The following is a 15,396-nucleotide window of genomic DNA, read 5'->3' as shown; positions in this document are numbered from 1 at the left end:
TACACGTGTGCGCGCACACACACACGCACAAACACACACAGTGCCATGTTTAGTCTTGCAGTAATTCCAACGGACCTAGGGTTTGGAGACACTGGGACATAGTGGAATTCATAAAATCTCAAGTGAAATGGTGAACACACATAAAAGATTCTCTCACACACACACACACATACACACACACACACACGCACACGCACACACACACGCGCGCACACACGCACACACACACATGTAATGAAGCCTCATTAACATCAGTAAACAAACCAACCCTCACTAGGTCGTGAACCCACAGCTCTTAAACCAGACCTTCTAGACAGCGTAGGGATGTGCAGGGCTGTGGCTACACAATGGGAAGCAGCAGCCGTAAACAGAGAGCATTGGGCATATAAAAACCTCTGGTTCTACCCCCCCCCCCCCTCCCCCCTCCTCCTCCTGCCGTAATTACATGGCTACATTCATGTGCACGGCCCGGCAGACACCGCGTCTGAACCCCTGCACAGATATGATCTAGTGAAGAGCAGCTCTTATTAAATATTAACAAACACCATTCCCAAGTAGCCCCAACCCCCAGAAGGAATCTCCTGTGGTGGAGGCAGCAGCAGTAGCAGTACTAGCTATCTCTGGCACTGCGAAAGCACTCTCCCTGCTGAATAGGCTGGTGCGCTTTGACTGCAGGGAGTTCAGAGAGCCGAGGAAGGAGGCAAGGAGGGAGGAGGAGGACTGGGGGGGGGAGGGGGGTGGAGGTGAGAATGTGCTTACTGCACACGTTCAAACCCAAGCCTTCTGTACGCGGTACTTCCTATAGCGCACGGCACAAGTCGGAGAGAATTAGTGGGACCTGGGAATGGAATTCATAGCTCGGGGAGCATGCAGATGTCCTTCAGTGTGTGAATGGAGACTCTTCGAGCTGTGCTGAATGATTGCTTGGGACAAGTTTGTCGATGGACGTGTAAGCAGGCAAGCCAGGTGTATTGCGTTCCATGGTGTACATGAAAAGTGTGTTCTGTTTCTATAGTACGCAAATTGGGAAGCAATTACTCATTTGCAGATTTGGAAAATCTGCAATTTACATAATGTATATATTAGGCTTATGTAAGAAGCTATTTTTCTGCCGAATTACTGCATGTCATCATTAGACATAATGGAAATGACACATTTCCTCGAAGGTACTTAAACGCTGCACAAACACTTGCGCACCTTCAACGACAGACCACCTGGCAGATAGCAATGCACGTGCACGTGCACGAACACACAAACAGACACACACACACACTACTTGATTACCCCTTTCCTGTCCAGACGCAGTGAGGTGTGATAGTAAGGTTTAAAGCTTGCATTGTTCCTGGCCAGTCAATCTGTCCGGCAGACTCCAGAGTCCTACTGATCACCCCATTACTACCGGGAAGGAGAGAGAAAGGGGAGGGGGGGGGGGGGTAGAAAGGAGGTGGAGAGCGAGGGACGGCGAGAAAAGGGGCTACAAAGGGCTGAGACACTCACATCTGTCTGGGAACAATGTCAGCGCTTCCCCATTCAGAGAGAGGGGTTAAAAGAACTGTCACATCTCGCTGATGTGAACGCTGTTAAATGGTTCAGTGGTTTGACAGTAGTTGATGCCAAAGACTGCACTCCCCTGGGAGAGCTCTGGGAAGGAAGCACAGGCTCCGGCTGCCTCCCAGGCTCCCCTCCCATTACCCATCCCTCCATTGAAAATCCAGCAGATAAATAGATAGGTGGAAATAAACAATAAACACGCTACAGGGAGATAATAGGGATCTGAGAACGTATGCATCCAGTGAATATATGCATATTGTTTTTCTATGTGTCATCATTGTCAACACGGCCCTTGAAGATCCATGGGTAAAGATAACCACCAAAGTGACGTGAAGCCACTCCGCCGACTAGGCCACAGTGTCCTTGGTGGATCTGTTGATGTTTGGGTGTCTACTGTTGTCTTTCGTTGATGTGACCCCCGCAAAAAACTAGCCCCGATCCCCGTCCCACAGTAGTTGCGGTGGAGCAGGCACTCACATGACAAGGGGCAACAACAAAAAAAACTGCATCGCTTTAGTGTCGTTACACTTTGCGGGCGCTGCTTCCCTTTGGTGAGATGTTCTGCCTCCGGTGCTACATTTGACGGTTTGTTGAGCGGCACGTAGGTGTGTAGCCGGAGCCACAGCCGCCGCACTGACGCATGGCCAATTATCCTGGCTGCCTTCTTTCATCTCATGTTTAAGGGTAGGGAAAGAGAGCGGGAGCGAGGTGGAGAGAGGGAGCTAGGAAGGGAGGGAAAGAGCGTGAGAGACGGCTGTGGGTTTAGAAGAGTGGCAGATGTAAAAAGCACACTTCCCATCCCCAGAAGGAAGCACGCCTGACATATGCACCATTTTGGGAAAGTAAACAACGGAGTTGTCTACTTTGTGGATGGTTACACCATCTATCCCATAAATAGGCCAATCAGAGAGCCAAACATAGAGTATAAGGGGATCTATCAGATGTGACATACCATGTACAGATTTGTTTTGTTCCCCAGTCTCTCTATACATCACTCCTTTCCTCCCACACAAGAAAAATGACGTCCTTTCAAATTTTTGTAAATACTTCTCAGCTGTTTTATTCTATTATTTTCCCTAGCCCAAGGGCGATAACGTAAGGAACCATCAACTCCGAGACTTATCATTAGCTGTGAAGGATAGGTTACAAGGCATGTGCTCACTACCAAGGTCATCTTTGATCGTTTTTACCCTTGGTTTGCATTGATTTGCTACGAGAGAAAGCCTTAAGTGAAGCACTCTGTAGTAAAAGAATAAAATCCCCAACTTGTGTTCAAGTGAATGGAATTTAAAAGAATGTAGAGAAGGATTGCTCCTTCTCCAGTGCTTGGTGTGTGCATTGAATACTCCAGGGAGAAAAAGGTGTAGATTCAAGAGCAGATCGCGGCAGGTATTTATTTCGCCTTCGCAGAAGGTCATACACAGGTAGGCAAACAGGCAGGTGAATCAAAACTAGGACTGAAGGCTATAACTGGTTCTCACAAATGAGCTAGGAAAAGTCAAAATGAACAATACCTCACAAAGGCACAATCAGGACGAACTGAACTAAATAAGGAGCTAATGACACCATGTGAGTAACGAACACAGGTGAAATCAATGAACAAAAATGAAAGACAAAGCTAGGTTCAAGAGCACAAAGAAACAGAACACAAGGTTGATGAAGAAAATAAATGCAGAACCTTACAGTGCGTGAGTGGGGAGAGTGCGGTACAGTTTAGAGAGAGTAAGAGGTTTGCTCCACTGACCTACAGTAGCCTTGGTCCTGGCCGAGCTCTTCCTCCCCTTGACACCGCTCAGCGTAGTGTTGTCCTTTAGGGCGTTCTCACACTCTCTCTCCATCATGGCGCCCAGCTCCTGGGACACAGTGTTCAGGTAGGCAGCATTCAGGAAACCCAGAATGGTGTGGGGCTTGGCCACCCCATTGAGGACCTGGAGCTCCTCCCTGAGGGCCGAGCACAGGGCTGGGGCGGCAGCACGGAGCCCCAGGGCCAGCCTGTCGAAGCCCGTCTCCTTCACACCGGGGCTGGAGGCCAGGGCAGAGTGGAGCAGAGACAGGACAGCCTGGCTCCTCAGGCCCTGGTAGAGCGTCAGCACCTCCCACTCTGGGTAGAGGAAGAACAGCTGCTGCAGACAGTAGATGCGCTGAGGGACGGGGAGGGGACAGGAAAGTCTGTCCAGCAGGTGGCGCCGCAGCCGGAGCCTTACCTCATCCCACACCTCATGGCTCTCCAGAGCACTGTCGTCCCTGACCGTGTGGACCGAGGTGTGTGCCGAGGGGCCGGGCTGCTGGGGGGTGGTCGAGGGGGTGGTTTTGGGGAAGGACACACCACACTGGGAGGAGATGTTGTGGAGCAGCTGGAGGGTCACGTCCTCTCGCCCCTCCTCCTCGGTCCTAAGGTACTGGAGCTGAAGAGGAGGAAGGATGGTTCACGGAGGAGCTATCAACATGTTTATAGGTATCAATACAATCAGCAAATCTTTTTCATTTTATGGATGGTTATTGTTAAGCACATTTTGACTGGCTAGTGACTACATAGCGTTGTACATTGTAGGTTCACCCCTCTCTCATCATTATTATCATGATGTGTTGTTACCAGAGCTTTCAGGAAATCCATGAGTTCCTGGTTTCCTGTGGCGACAGGCCTGACGGTGCTGGGGTTCCGTGGGTTAAACCACTGCAGACATTCCGTGGGGGTGGGTGGACGCTCCCCCGTCCAGGACTCACCCATCTTCCCCTGCAGTTCCTTCAGACTCTGTTCTATACTGGAGAGGGACAGAGACACACGCCACTCACAATAAACCTCTGACTGTCACCTCCATCACATACTGCATAACAGTACTGTATTCCCCACACCTCCCTGTCCCCCCGCCGACACACACACACACACACACACCCTGAGAGAGACACATCAGCAGTAATGAACACAGACATCAATATATACCGGCTGTGTGTGTGTGTGTGTGTGTGTACTGAGTGTCTGGTGTGAAGTGGTGTTACACACGTCCGATACAAGTGCATCTCCCAGTGTCACTTCTCTCGCATCCCCTCGCCACACACGCACGCACGCACGCTCGCACGCACGCACGCACGCACGCACGCACGCACGCACGCACACACACACACACACACACACACACACACACACACACACACACACACACACACACACACACACACACACACGCCGGTCTATAAATATTAACAGACTACCTCTATCTTATCAAGGGTAGTAGGTTAAGGCCGAGTTCTCTTTGACGTTTTAGGGACACATTTGCATCCACCCATGCACACATTCGTGAAGACGTTTCCCTTTCACATGCGCACGGAGCACAAAGAAGAATGAACATTGAGAGAGAATTGACATTGATTCAAGAAAAGAAGAAAAATCAGTCAAATAATGCATTAAAATAGTGATTAAAGGTTAAATATGTTAAATGTTAAAGGTTGAAAGCATTGGGAAATATATAAGGGTGATTCGAGTAATGCCGTAAAATAGTTAGTAATGTTGTAATGTTGTTTGCTTTAAAGTACGAGGCATTTAATAAACAATTGTTTTTTTAAAGCTTAGATCCTTAATTAAGGCCTGAGGGCCAGCAGGAGGTTGAGGGTTAAAGGTTATAACGTTGAAACGTTGTAATGTTGCAGTGATGAAATGTTTAAGCTGGTGGATGTTTAAGATGCAATGGGAGTGGTACATTGAGTTGGAGTACGATTGTAATTGAGTGCGGTAAGGAAGATTCATGTTTAAGAATGAATGTTTAAAGGGTTAAGGTTAATAATAAGGTACATAAGGATGTTTGCGTGATCTGGAAATTGCCAGGTTAGAACGATTAGGGGTGAAGTGGATGGACGTCCTGTTTAGATGAAAAAAAAAGTTTGGGGTTAAGGGGCCGGAAAAGCACCTTTTTGAACGAGGGCCACATTAGGTGTCAACTACTAGATACGTCATTAGGGTAGGTGTTAACCACAATGAGTGAGCAGAAAGGAAAATGGAGGGAATAAAAGAGCCAAGATTTTTTTGACGGGGAAAAAAACTCTGAGCTTGCTGTCGACTGCTGGATTAAAAAAAATATATGTATTTTTTATTTATTATATAACCTTTTTTTAACTAGGCAAATCAGTTAAGAACACATTCTATTGTACAATTACGGCCTACCCCGACCAAACCCTAACCCCAGACGAAGCTGGGCCAATTGTGCGCTGCCCTATGGGACTCCCAATCATGGCCGGTTGTGATACAGCCTGGAATCGAACCAGGGTCTGTAGTGAAGTAGTTGTTCAAGTTTTAGACACCATCTGAGGGACTTATCATCCTGAGGGGGGAGCCAACAAACTGTTTATAGAGTTGTAGAAGGTTAAAAAAAAATATATATATATTTTATTGGCACACCCCAAAAGGGGTTTAGTTAAGGGCGCTGAAGGTTGTCTATCAATTTCATTTACTGTACATTTTTGCTTATCATTTTCTTGCTTATCATTTGTGATTGGTTGATTGATCTGGGATTTTTTTTTATGCCTGTTTCTGGAATTTTGAATAAACCTGCTTTAATGTTATGTAACCCTGTGTCATCAAAGAGTCTCTCTTCTACTGTAGGTTTCTGAAGTAGACTTGATTCGTTGAGGATTTCTTCGCATCTGGTTAATTAGTCTATTGGGTACAAGAGTGACTGGTATAAAATAACCTAACCTGAGACACAGCTATAGGTGCTGAGCGCATTGGTAGACGTCGTAGGAGGAGATGATTCTGGGCTAAGCCAACCCGAGAGAGAGCACCCCATAGTGCTCTAAAGTTGAAGCTGTGGCCTGGACGATCCTGAAGAGGCACCGGGTTGCAGGGGATAGCCCACTCTACTGTAAGGCCCTCACTGTTGAGTTTAAGGGACAGCTGTATACTAGCTCAGTGGTAAGGCAGAGCGGCATCTATCAGATCTGTAGGGTTTAGGGCCAAGAAATAACGGAACTGCCATTGGGTAGACAGTGCCTAGTTGAGTCGTTAATCCTGCAGGGTGGGGGGTTATTTTAGCTTTGATAATGTGACAGATTAGATATGACATTCGCAGGCTCAACATGTTTAGTCGTGTCCATGAGAATCAATGCTAGCACTCGTCTGTGCGTGGGTGAGAGAGAGAGAGTGAGAGAGAGAGAGAGAGGAGAGACAGAGAGGGTAAGAGAGAGATAAGGGAGAGACAGAGTAAGAGAGAGAAAGAAGGGAGAGACAGAGTAAGAGAGAGACAGAAGGGAGAGACAGAGAGTAAGAGGGAGAGAGAGAGAGAGAGTAAGAGAGAGAGGGAGAGAGAGAGAGAGAGAGAGAGAGAGTGAATTGAATTGAATTGAGTGAGAAGGAGAGAGAGAAGGGAGAGACAGAAGGGAGAGACAGAGAGTAAGAGAGAGAGAGAGAGAGTAAGAGAGAGAGGGAGAGAGAGAGAGTGAGAAAGAGAGAGAGAAGGGAGAGACAGAGAAAGAGAGATGGAAAGAGAGAGAGAGAGAAAGAGAGAAGGGAGTGAGAGAGAGAGAGATACAGAGAGAGAGAGAGAGAGAGAGAAGGGAGTGAGAGAGAGAGAGATACAGAGAGAGAGAGAGAGAGAGAGAGAGTAAGAGAGAGAGGGAGAGAGAGTGAGAAAGAGAGAGAGAAGGGAGGGACAGAGAAAGAGAGATGGAGAGAGAGAGAGAGAGTGAGAGAGAGCGAGAGGGAAAAGGAAACAGTTTCATGTACTAACACCCAGCTCATTCACCACTCGGGGTCTATAAAGCTCCTCCTGCCCCCTGCGAGTCGGCGATACACACATCCAGATGTCTCCCAATGACGACACATTAAATAACCATTCAACGTGACACACTTTCATTTCAGAGGGAAATGTGGGGCATAAAACCTTATAGACCACCAATCTGTATCCAAATTGCTGCCGATTGAATCCCGCACACGTGGTTTCAGTTGGCTAGACGACGCTGTATGTATAGACAGTCTACTTATTTCAATTTGATGCTGCATTTGCTGACTGACAGAAAGCCAGAACACGCCAGGGGAGTGGTGGTGTGTCTGTGACACCACAGAGGACATCCAAGTGGTGACAGGTGTTGTTGGAGGGAACACACACTCTTCCACAACGACAGTCAAGCGCGAGCTGTAAAACAGCGCTATCTCCAACTAGCTCCCACCGCTAACGGCTTGTGTGAGAAACGCTGACAGTGCTGTCTGTAAAATGAACACAACAGTCCCCCCCCCCCCACCTAAAATCAATGTCTTTTTTCAATTGCTGTTTGTTTTGATTGAATAACTTCTATGCTCTTTGCTTGGATGTCACCGTGTTGAAGAATGGTGTCCGATTAATGCAGAGAAAGGTCTTCTTGTGCATTGGTATGTATTGAGTACATATGCATTGTTTGAATTGTGTTCGCGCGCACAAATGAATATAGCTCAACGTTTTTCTCCAAATGAACCAATATAGCACAAAACAAGAAATCACTAGCTCCACTCTACCAATCAAAGCAAGCCAAGCTGACATTTCACATTTCTGACCAAGCTGACATTTGTTTTACATATCTTCATGTTAAAATGTGTACAGGCGAGGCAGATAGAGGCAGTCTATTTAATGTTAGTCATAAATGTGGATGTGTGATCTGGGCTCCACCCCAGGACTTTACTCAGACAGCAGGTCTTAAATGAGCATCCATCTGGTCCGTCAGCCTGCCTCTCAACACCATCAAAACACATCATTTTACAGCATACACCTCTCATTTTACCTCTTTGTATAGAAAGACACGCGTGCGCGGGTGAACACATACGGCCATACACAGTCACGCGAGCACGCACACACACGCACACGCACATACAGTACACACTTTTATATCCCACCTCTACTCCTCTCTCTCATCTCATCTTTTCTGCTCATCTCAGCTTTGAAGGTCCACTGTAGGATTTACAGTTTGATTGAATGCCTATGTGCCACCTGCCAGGCTGGGGTCCAACTCAGGGTGTATGGACTATGTCAGAGCCCCCCCCCCCCCCACAATGCACCTCACAATGTCTCACCTTTAGACCTGAGGTATGGGAACTAATCTGGAGATTAATCAACTCTACCGGATTAGCCTCAACCACAATGACTTTCACCGCACAGAGCTCACAAGCTGCAGAGCTAGACAGCTAATGCAGCGCAAGATAGAGAAGGGAGGAGAAAGACAGCAGTTTGACACAAGAAAACACCAGTCAATTCTCCAAGTGAAAGTGAACAATGGACAGACCAGAGGTGAAAAGAACCACATAGTTAAAGCTAAACAAAAGGCTGGGAGATGAGTGGAGGAGAAGTTCCTTTAAAGTCTCTCGACAAACATGTCAATCATATCACTCCCCACCTCCTTACCCCTTCTCACATCCCCCAACGAAACTGAATTGTTTTTCAGATTGGGCTATAGCAATACCCTACAAGACAGCCTGGGCACACCACCACCACCACTCCGTCCCCACCCTCTCACCCGAAAGAAAGGAGCGATTGGAGGGCTTTTGTTAGATGGCACATTTCACAGCTCTGTGACTTACAGAAACCCAATCCTGTGATTAGTCAGCGCATTGACGTTATCTTAAGTTCCTTGTCAGAATTAATTTAGTGTGGGTGGGCTGCGGGGCTGTCTGTCAGGCTCCGGGGAGAGGAAAGCAGAGAGGGGAAGCGATCCCTTTCAAATAAGCCCTCGCTCCAAACTGGACCGGCCGCCTGGGAACCAAATATCTGCCCCATCAAAAGGCCCCATTCTACACGGAAACAAGAGGGAATGGGGTTCAATGAACAGCCTGAAACGGATCCCCCTTCGCCCTGCCCGTGGCCCTCTTAGTGCCCTCAACCTTGCCAGAGACCGCAGGCACACACACACACACACACACACTGCCACACACTCGCATACACACAAACGTACATGTTTGATTTACACAAATACATGTTTAAGGTACATGCAAGCACACGCACTCACACACACGGCAGATATAACTATGAGAAATGTTGGCAGGCGTCTAGTGTAAGCCATTTCCCTGCCTTGCAGAAAGGCGACAGCAGTGTCTGCAGTCCCTTGGCCTGCGCTGACACTTCATTAGAGGACTTTTTCTGCTGGCCTCCTGAAGTGTACCATTTGATGAAACCTAATGGATTACAGCATTTCAATTTGGGGAGCCGGGCCCCGTTGTCAGCCTATCTTAATCTCCTTCAATTAGGGAGCAGCTCTTAGGCAAATCTCTGACATCTGAGAGCTGGGAGCAGGCCAGCCAGTCTGACCCACAAATAGGTTGAAGCCTTCCTTCACGGGAGTGGGCAGTGGGAGCTCACTCTTTATCACTCTTTATCTTTATCTCTCTCTCTATCTCTCTCTCTCCTCATCGTCCCGATTCCCTTCACTCTCCTCCTCTTCCATAATTTGTCCCAGACACTGACAAATGGATTAGGCAGCAGGTGTGTGTGTGTACGTGTGTGTGTACGTGTGCGACTGCCTCTGTGTGTGACAGAGGCTGACCTTGGTGGAAGTACTGTAAGAGAGGAGCCTTGCCAGCATCTGTCTCCTAGTCCCCAAATGGGCTGAGATGAGCCCAAAGCTGACTGACCGGAGGTGCAGACTGAGTGGGGATCGCCAGATTTTTTGCCCAATTCCCCATTATCTGTCCCTTTGTTCTCATAATGGTTATCCCTCTCCCATATCCACAGGAACACAAAATAACCCTTTAATGCTTAGAAGGAAGAAAAATGCCTTGGCCTTCAGTAATAAGCCTTGAATTACCTACCCAAGGGTTTTCGTTTCAAGATGTGGAATCTTCAATTATTTTGTTCCCATTTTCCCCCAAAAAGAGGCCGAGAAAAGGGGGGGGATGAGACGCAAACGCTAATGGTACCAGAGTGAGAGGCTTTGTTCAGCCGCCACATTTAGCCTGTCCCTCATCATCTATCCTCGCCCTCACGGCAGCACAAAGGATAAAAGAGCTGAAATATAGATTTCTCTCTCTCCTCCTCCCCCTCCCTCCCTCCCTCCTTCACTATGCACGGTCTCCTCTGGTTCCTCTCTCCCTCCCTCAATATGTGCCATCAAAATATTGAGAGCCTAGTGTGGTATTTTCAAAGAGAGAGAGAGCGAACGAAAGAGAGAGACAGACATAGAATCGGGTGGCCTGTCTAGCCATCTCATGTGGGAGGGGGGGGGGGTAAAGAATGTAGTATTGGAGCAGAAGTTCTCATCAAAGTGGCTTTCACACACCTCAAAATGAGTCAGTGGTAACTGGTTGGAAAAGCAGGTGTAATGTTCCCTTTGATGTCTAAATCCTAAAACGGGATATGCTTCAACTGTCTATGCAAGATTTACATAAAATTCATTCTGGGCACATATCTTAAGATTCACTCCTTTACTATAAGTGAATAATGTTATCATGCTCTATCATAACGGAATACAAACGGATGGAGTACGGACAAAAGAGGCAGACAGACAATCAAAGGCTCTTAATCTGCAATGTTGCTGTAAAAGCATGTTCTTTCACATAGGTTGGAGAAGAGCTCTTCATTGTAAATGGTAAATTGAGATTAGGGAATCTTCTAAAGCTTGAGGGCTCTGCTTCCGTGATGCTTTCAGAGATAATTGACTTCTTCAAGCTCACAAAAGATCAAAATGTAAACAACGAGCATCTTAATCAACCATTCACTTCTCAAATGAACCTTTAATAACTGCAAACCCACACTGATGTTTCCGACAGATACTTGGCAACGACTAGGAATGCTCATTAGTAACAGAACACACGTATGCACGCAAACACGCACGCACGCACACACACACACACACACACACACACACACACACACACACACACACACACACACACACACACACACACACACACACACACACACACACACACACACGGTTTCAGCAGTTATCTTTAACAACGTGTTAAAATATTAAACTTACAACAGAGTTGGATGCTACAAGGCCAGACCATGTTGTAGAGTCTTCTAAATGTTAAAGGCCCAATGCAGCTGTTTTTATCTCAATATCAAATAATTTCTGGGTAACAATTAAGTACATTACAAAAATTGCTTGTTCGCAAGAGCAATTTCTCAAGCAAGACTTTTGCTAGGACTGTCTGGAAGTGGTCTGAGTGCAGGGGAACACTGATAATCCCTGTCAAAATCCAAACGAGCTGTTATTGGCAGAGGTTTGGCCGGTAGGGATGTCCTTGTCTCATCGCGCACCAGCGACTCCTGTGGCGGGCCGGGCGCAGTCCATGCTAACCAAGGTTGCCAGGTGCACGGTGTTTCCTCCGACACATCGGTGCGGTTGGCTTCCGGGTTGGATGCGCGCTGTGTTAAGAAGCAGTGTGGCTTGGTTGGCTTGTGTTTCGGAGGACGCATGACTTTCGACCTTCATCTCTCCCAAGCCCGTACTGGAGTTGAGCGATGAGACAAGATAGTAACTACTAACAATTGGATACCACGAAATTGGTAGGGAGGGTTAGGGAGTTTTTTTTACATTGTTTGCAAACTGATTTGTGACTCGTATTAATGCCAAAATAACATGCAAAACAGGCAAGGCCCCCCCAAATATACACAGTTGAAGTCGGAAGTTTATGTACACTTAGGTAGGAGTCATTAAAACTTATTTTTCAACCACTCCACAAATTTCTTGTTAACAAACTATAGTTTAGGCAAGTCGGTTAGGACATCTACTTTGTGCATGACACAAGTAATGTTTCCAACAATTGTTTAGACAGATTATTTAATTTATAATTCACTGTATCACAATTCCAGAGGGTTAGAAGTTTACATACACTAAGTTGACTGTGCCTTTAAACAGCTTGGAAAATTCCAGAAAATTACATCATGGCTTTAGAAGCTTCAGATATGCTAACATAATTTGAGTCAATCGGAGGTGTACCTGCGGATGTATTTCAAGGCCTACGTTCAAACTCAGTGCCTTCTTGCTTGACATCATGGCAAAATCAAAGGAAATCAGCTAAGACCTCAGAAAAAAATTGGAGACCTCCACAATTCTGGTTAATTCTTGGGCGCAACTTCGAAATGCCTGACGTTTTTTTTATTTGACCTTTATTTAACCAGGTAGGCTAGTAGAAAACAAGTTCTCATTTGCAACTGCGACTTGGCCAAGATAAAGCATAGCAATTCGACACATACAACAACACAGAGTTACACATGGAATAAACAAAACATAGTCAATAATACAGTAGAACAAAAGAAAACAAAAAGTCTATATACAGTGAGTGCAAGATAAATAAATAAATACTGTATGGGGATGAGGTAGGTAGATAGATGGGCTGTTTACAGATGGGCTATATACAGGTGCAGTGATCTGTGAGCTGCTCTGACAGCTGGTACAACGCAACTTTGACAGCAGCAACGGTTCCTGATCAACCAGCACTGCGTTCCTGTGATCGTCCTCGAGGCCGGTGTTGTTGTGCTGCTAGTGTAGCGCGGGGGGGGGGGGGATCTCTCCGGAACTTTCATTATGCACACCTGTCCCCTTTTCCAACAGGTTAGTACTTCAATAAGTGTGCCCTTTGGTTTCCATTGGGATGTCGATTATTTTGACATTGGCTTTATGTTTTGGCTTCGCGCCATTGTGGATTGCGCAGATGATTACGGGTCTCGTCCCGTGTGTTAATCATTGTGTGTGTGTGTTATTTCTTCGAGGTACTTCTCGCTATTTAGTTTGGGTTTCAACCCTGTGTTTTGTAACGTGTTTATTTGCCCTTCGTTCCCGTGCACGGCACGCCGTAATTTGGGTAGAATTTCAAAAAACGATTACGCATCCCTGCGTCTGTCTCCCGATCCTTCATGCCAACGTGACAGACAAGAACTGGGACATCTCAGCTTAAAACTATGTGTGTGTACCTGGGTGTATGTGTTTGTACGTGTGTGTGTGTGTACGAGTGTGTATGAGTGTGTCCCTGTCTGTCTTCTTACGTGTGTAGTGCCGGTGTCCAAACTCTCGAGTTTCACCTCCTGTCAGAAAAACTTTGACATTAAGAAAACGTCAGTGTGGAATAGACATATCCTCGGGGCAACCCATCAACCCCCAAAAAATATTGGGATGACACGCTCCTTTCTCTACCAAGCATCCCATTCTACCAGGCATCCCACCAGGTGGCATGGTGCCCAACTTTGCCCACATCCGCTACAGCATAGAGCCTTCACTGACTGTGCTCACATTCCCATAGAATCCCTTGTGCCAGGAGTTGTACCTGGGCACATGACCTGACCAGAGTCCGTATTCAAAAGCATCTCAGAGTAGGAGTGATGATCTAGTATAAGTTTTATAAGTCTTTTGAATCATAATGAATAAGAAGGGGGGACCTGATCCTAGATCAGCACTCCTACTCTGGAACACTTGGTGTATATACCGGCCGTGGACAAACTCTGGGTCCTAGTTATGGTGGTCCTGAGAGACACTGACCTGCAGGCATTGAGTTTGAGTTTGTCCTCTGTGTCTCGGAGCAGCTGTTGGATATCCAGCTCGCTGGGAAGCCCAGGAAGCAGGAGCTCTACAAAGGCATGATCCTGTGGAAGGTCCCCCTGCCATTCCATCCTGCCTGGGGCACAGCGAGAGAGAACAAGGAGAGTGAGAACGAACGGAGAATAATGGAAAATTTATTTTCTCACAAAAACAACAAACAAGACACTGTCAGTATCACAGACTAAAAAGGCTTTGGTTCAATGGATGTTTTTCTTGGAGAGAAAAAAAAATCAATAGGTCTCTTGTTTAGCTCTTATTGAATGCATTATGCATACAGTAAATAATGAATGTAACAAAATGAAGCCATCACATTCAAAGATATTTGATCAAATAGACCATGGATGGACCCCCTCCAAACACACACACACACACACACACACACACACACACACACACACACACACACACACACACACACACACACACACACACACACACACACACACACACACACACACACACACACACACGAGACATGGTAATTTGATTTCTCCTCAAACAAGATTGTTATCAGGAGACAGGAGTAAGTCAACTGCACCTGAAACATGAGGCAACTTAAATATGTTCCACCTCATCCCTTTCCTCTGTTCCACTTACAGTAGGAGGACCCCTGATCAAAATGCATAGCTTCTAAGTATTATCAGACAGTGACACTACAACCAGTTAACGTTTAAAAAACAACTAGGTAAATAAATAACTAACAAGAAAGGGGATTCTTCACTGCAGGCTTTAAATAAACAATCCATCTCAGTTCACTTCAGTATGACGCCCCCTTGGTACTTAACACATCCTCGAACAGCCAATCATGCGCTGGCGGGGCTCGGCCCATATCAACACCGTCATCATGAGTCAAATGGAATGTAATGGAGAGTGTCAGTGTCAATTTGGCTTTCTCACACTCCTCTCCCCTTCATCTGCTGTGATTTTAATAATCCCTGTCAAAGTCCAAACAGCCTGCCGTACGTAGGCCTACCACCCTGACACGCCAGACAGAAAGCTCAACATTCATTTAGCCCGCACAAAGGGAGGCCTGTCCAGCTGGACAAATATTATTTTCTTCACTTGACAGTCTCTGCAGTTAAGCTTGTACTTGATTATTCCCTCCCTCCCTCCCTCATCCTCCCCTCACCCCCTCTCCTTCCCCACATCATCATCCGCGCACTCTGTCTGGGAGGGAGTATATAGAGAGACTTCTGGAGACATGTAGGTTTTCAATCGGCGGATTAGGAACTCGACGGTGTAATTATATGGGAGAGAGCGTGTGTGGTGGAGGCTGGTGATGATAGTGTGTCACACAGGATGTGCATCAACGCCCATGTGTGTGCGCGCGTGTGTGTGGTACACGTGAGAGTTAAG

General features: G+C 46.6%; 1 protein-coding gene across 1 annotated transcript in view; it reads right to left on the bottom strand.

The window, feature by feature from the left end:
- Nucleotides 1-15,396, bottom strand: part of kiaa0825 (KIAA0825 ortholog) — a 148,719-nt gene that overhangs the window by 122,467 nt on the left and 10,856 nt on the right. The window contains exons 2-4 of the mRNA XM_064937848.1: nt 13,981-14,116; nt 4,145-4,313; nt 3,296-3,956 (exon numbers count right to left, since the gene is read on the bottom strand). Of these exons, the coding sequence (XP_064793920.1) occupies nt 3,296-3,956; nt 4,145-4,313; nt 13,981-14,111 (961 nt within the window). The 5' untranslated portion in view covers nt 14,112-14,116. The remainder of the gene's footprint in view (nt 1-3,295; nt 3,957-4,144; nt 4,314-13,980; nt 14,117-15,396) is intronic.

This window comes from Oncorhynchus masou, chromosome 25 (genome assembly GCF_036934945.1).
Source record: "Oncorhynchus masou masou isolate Uvic2021 chromosome 25, UVic_Omas_1.1, whole genome shotgun sequence".
Taxonomy (NCBI): Eukaryota; Metazoa; Chordata; class Actinopteri; order Salmoniformes; family Salmonidae; genus Oncorhynchus; species Oncorhynchus masou.
This window is presented reverse-complemented; position numbering and strand designations above follow the sequence as displayed.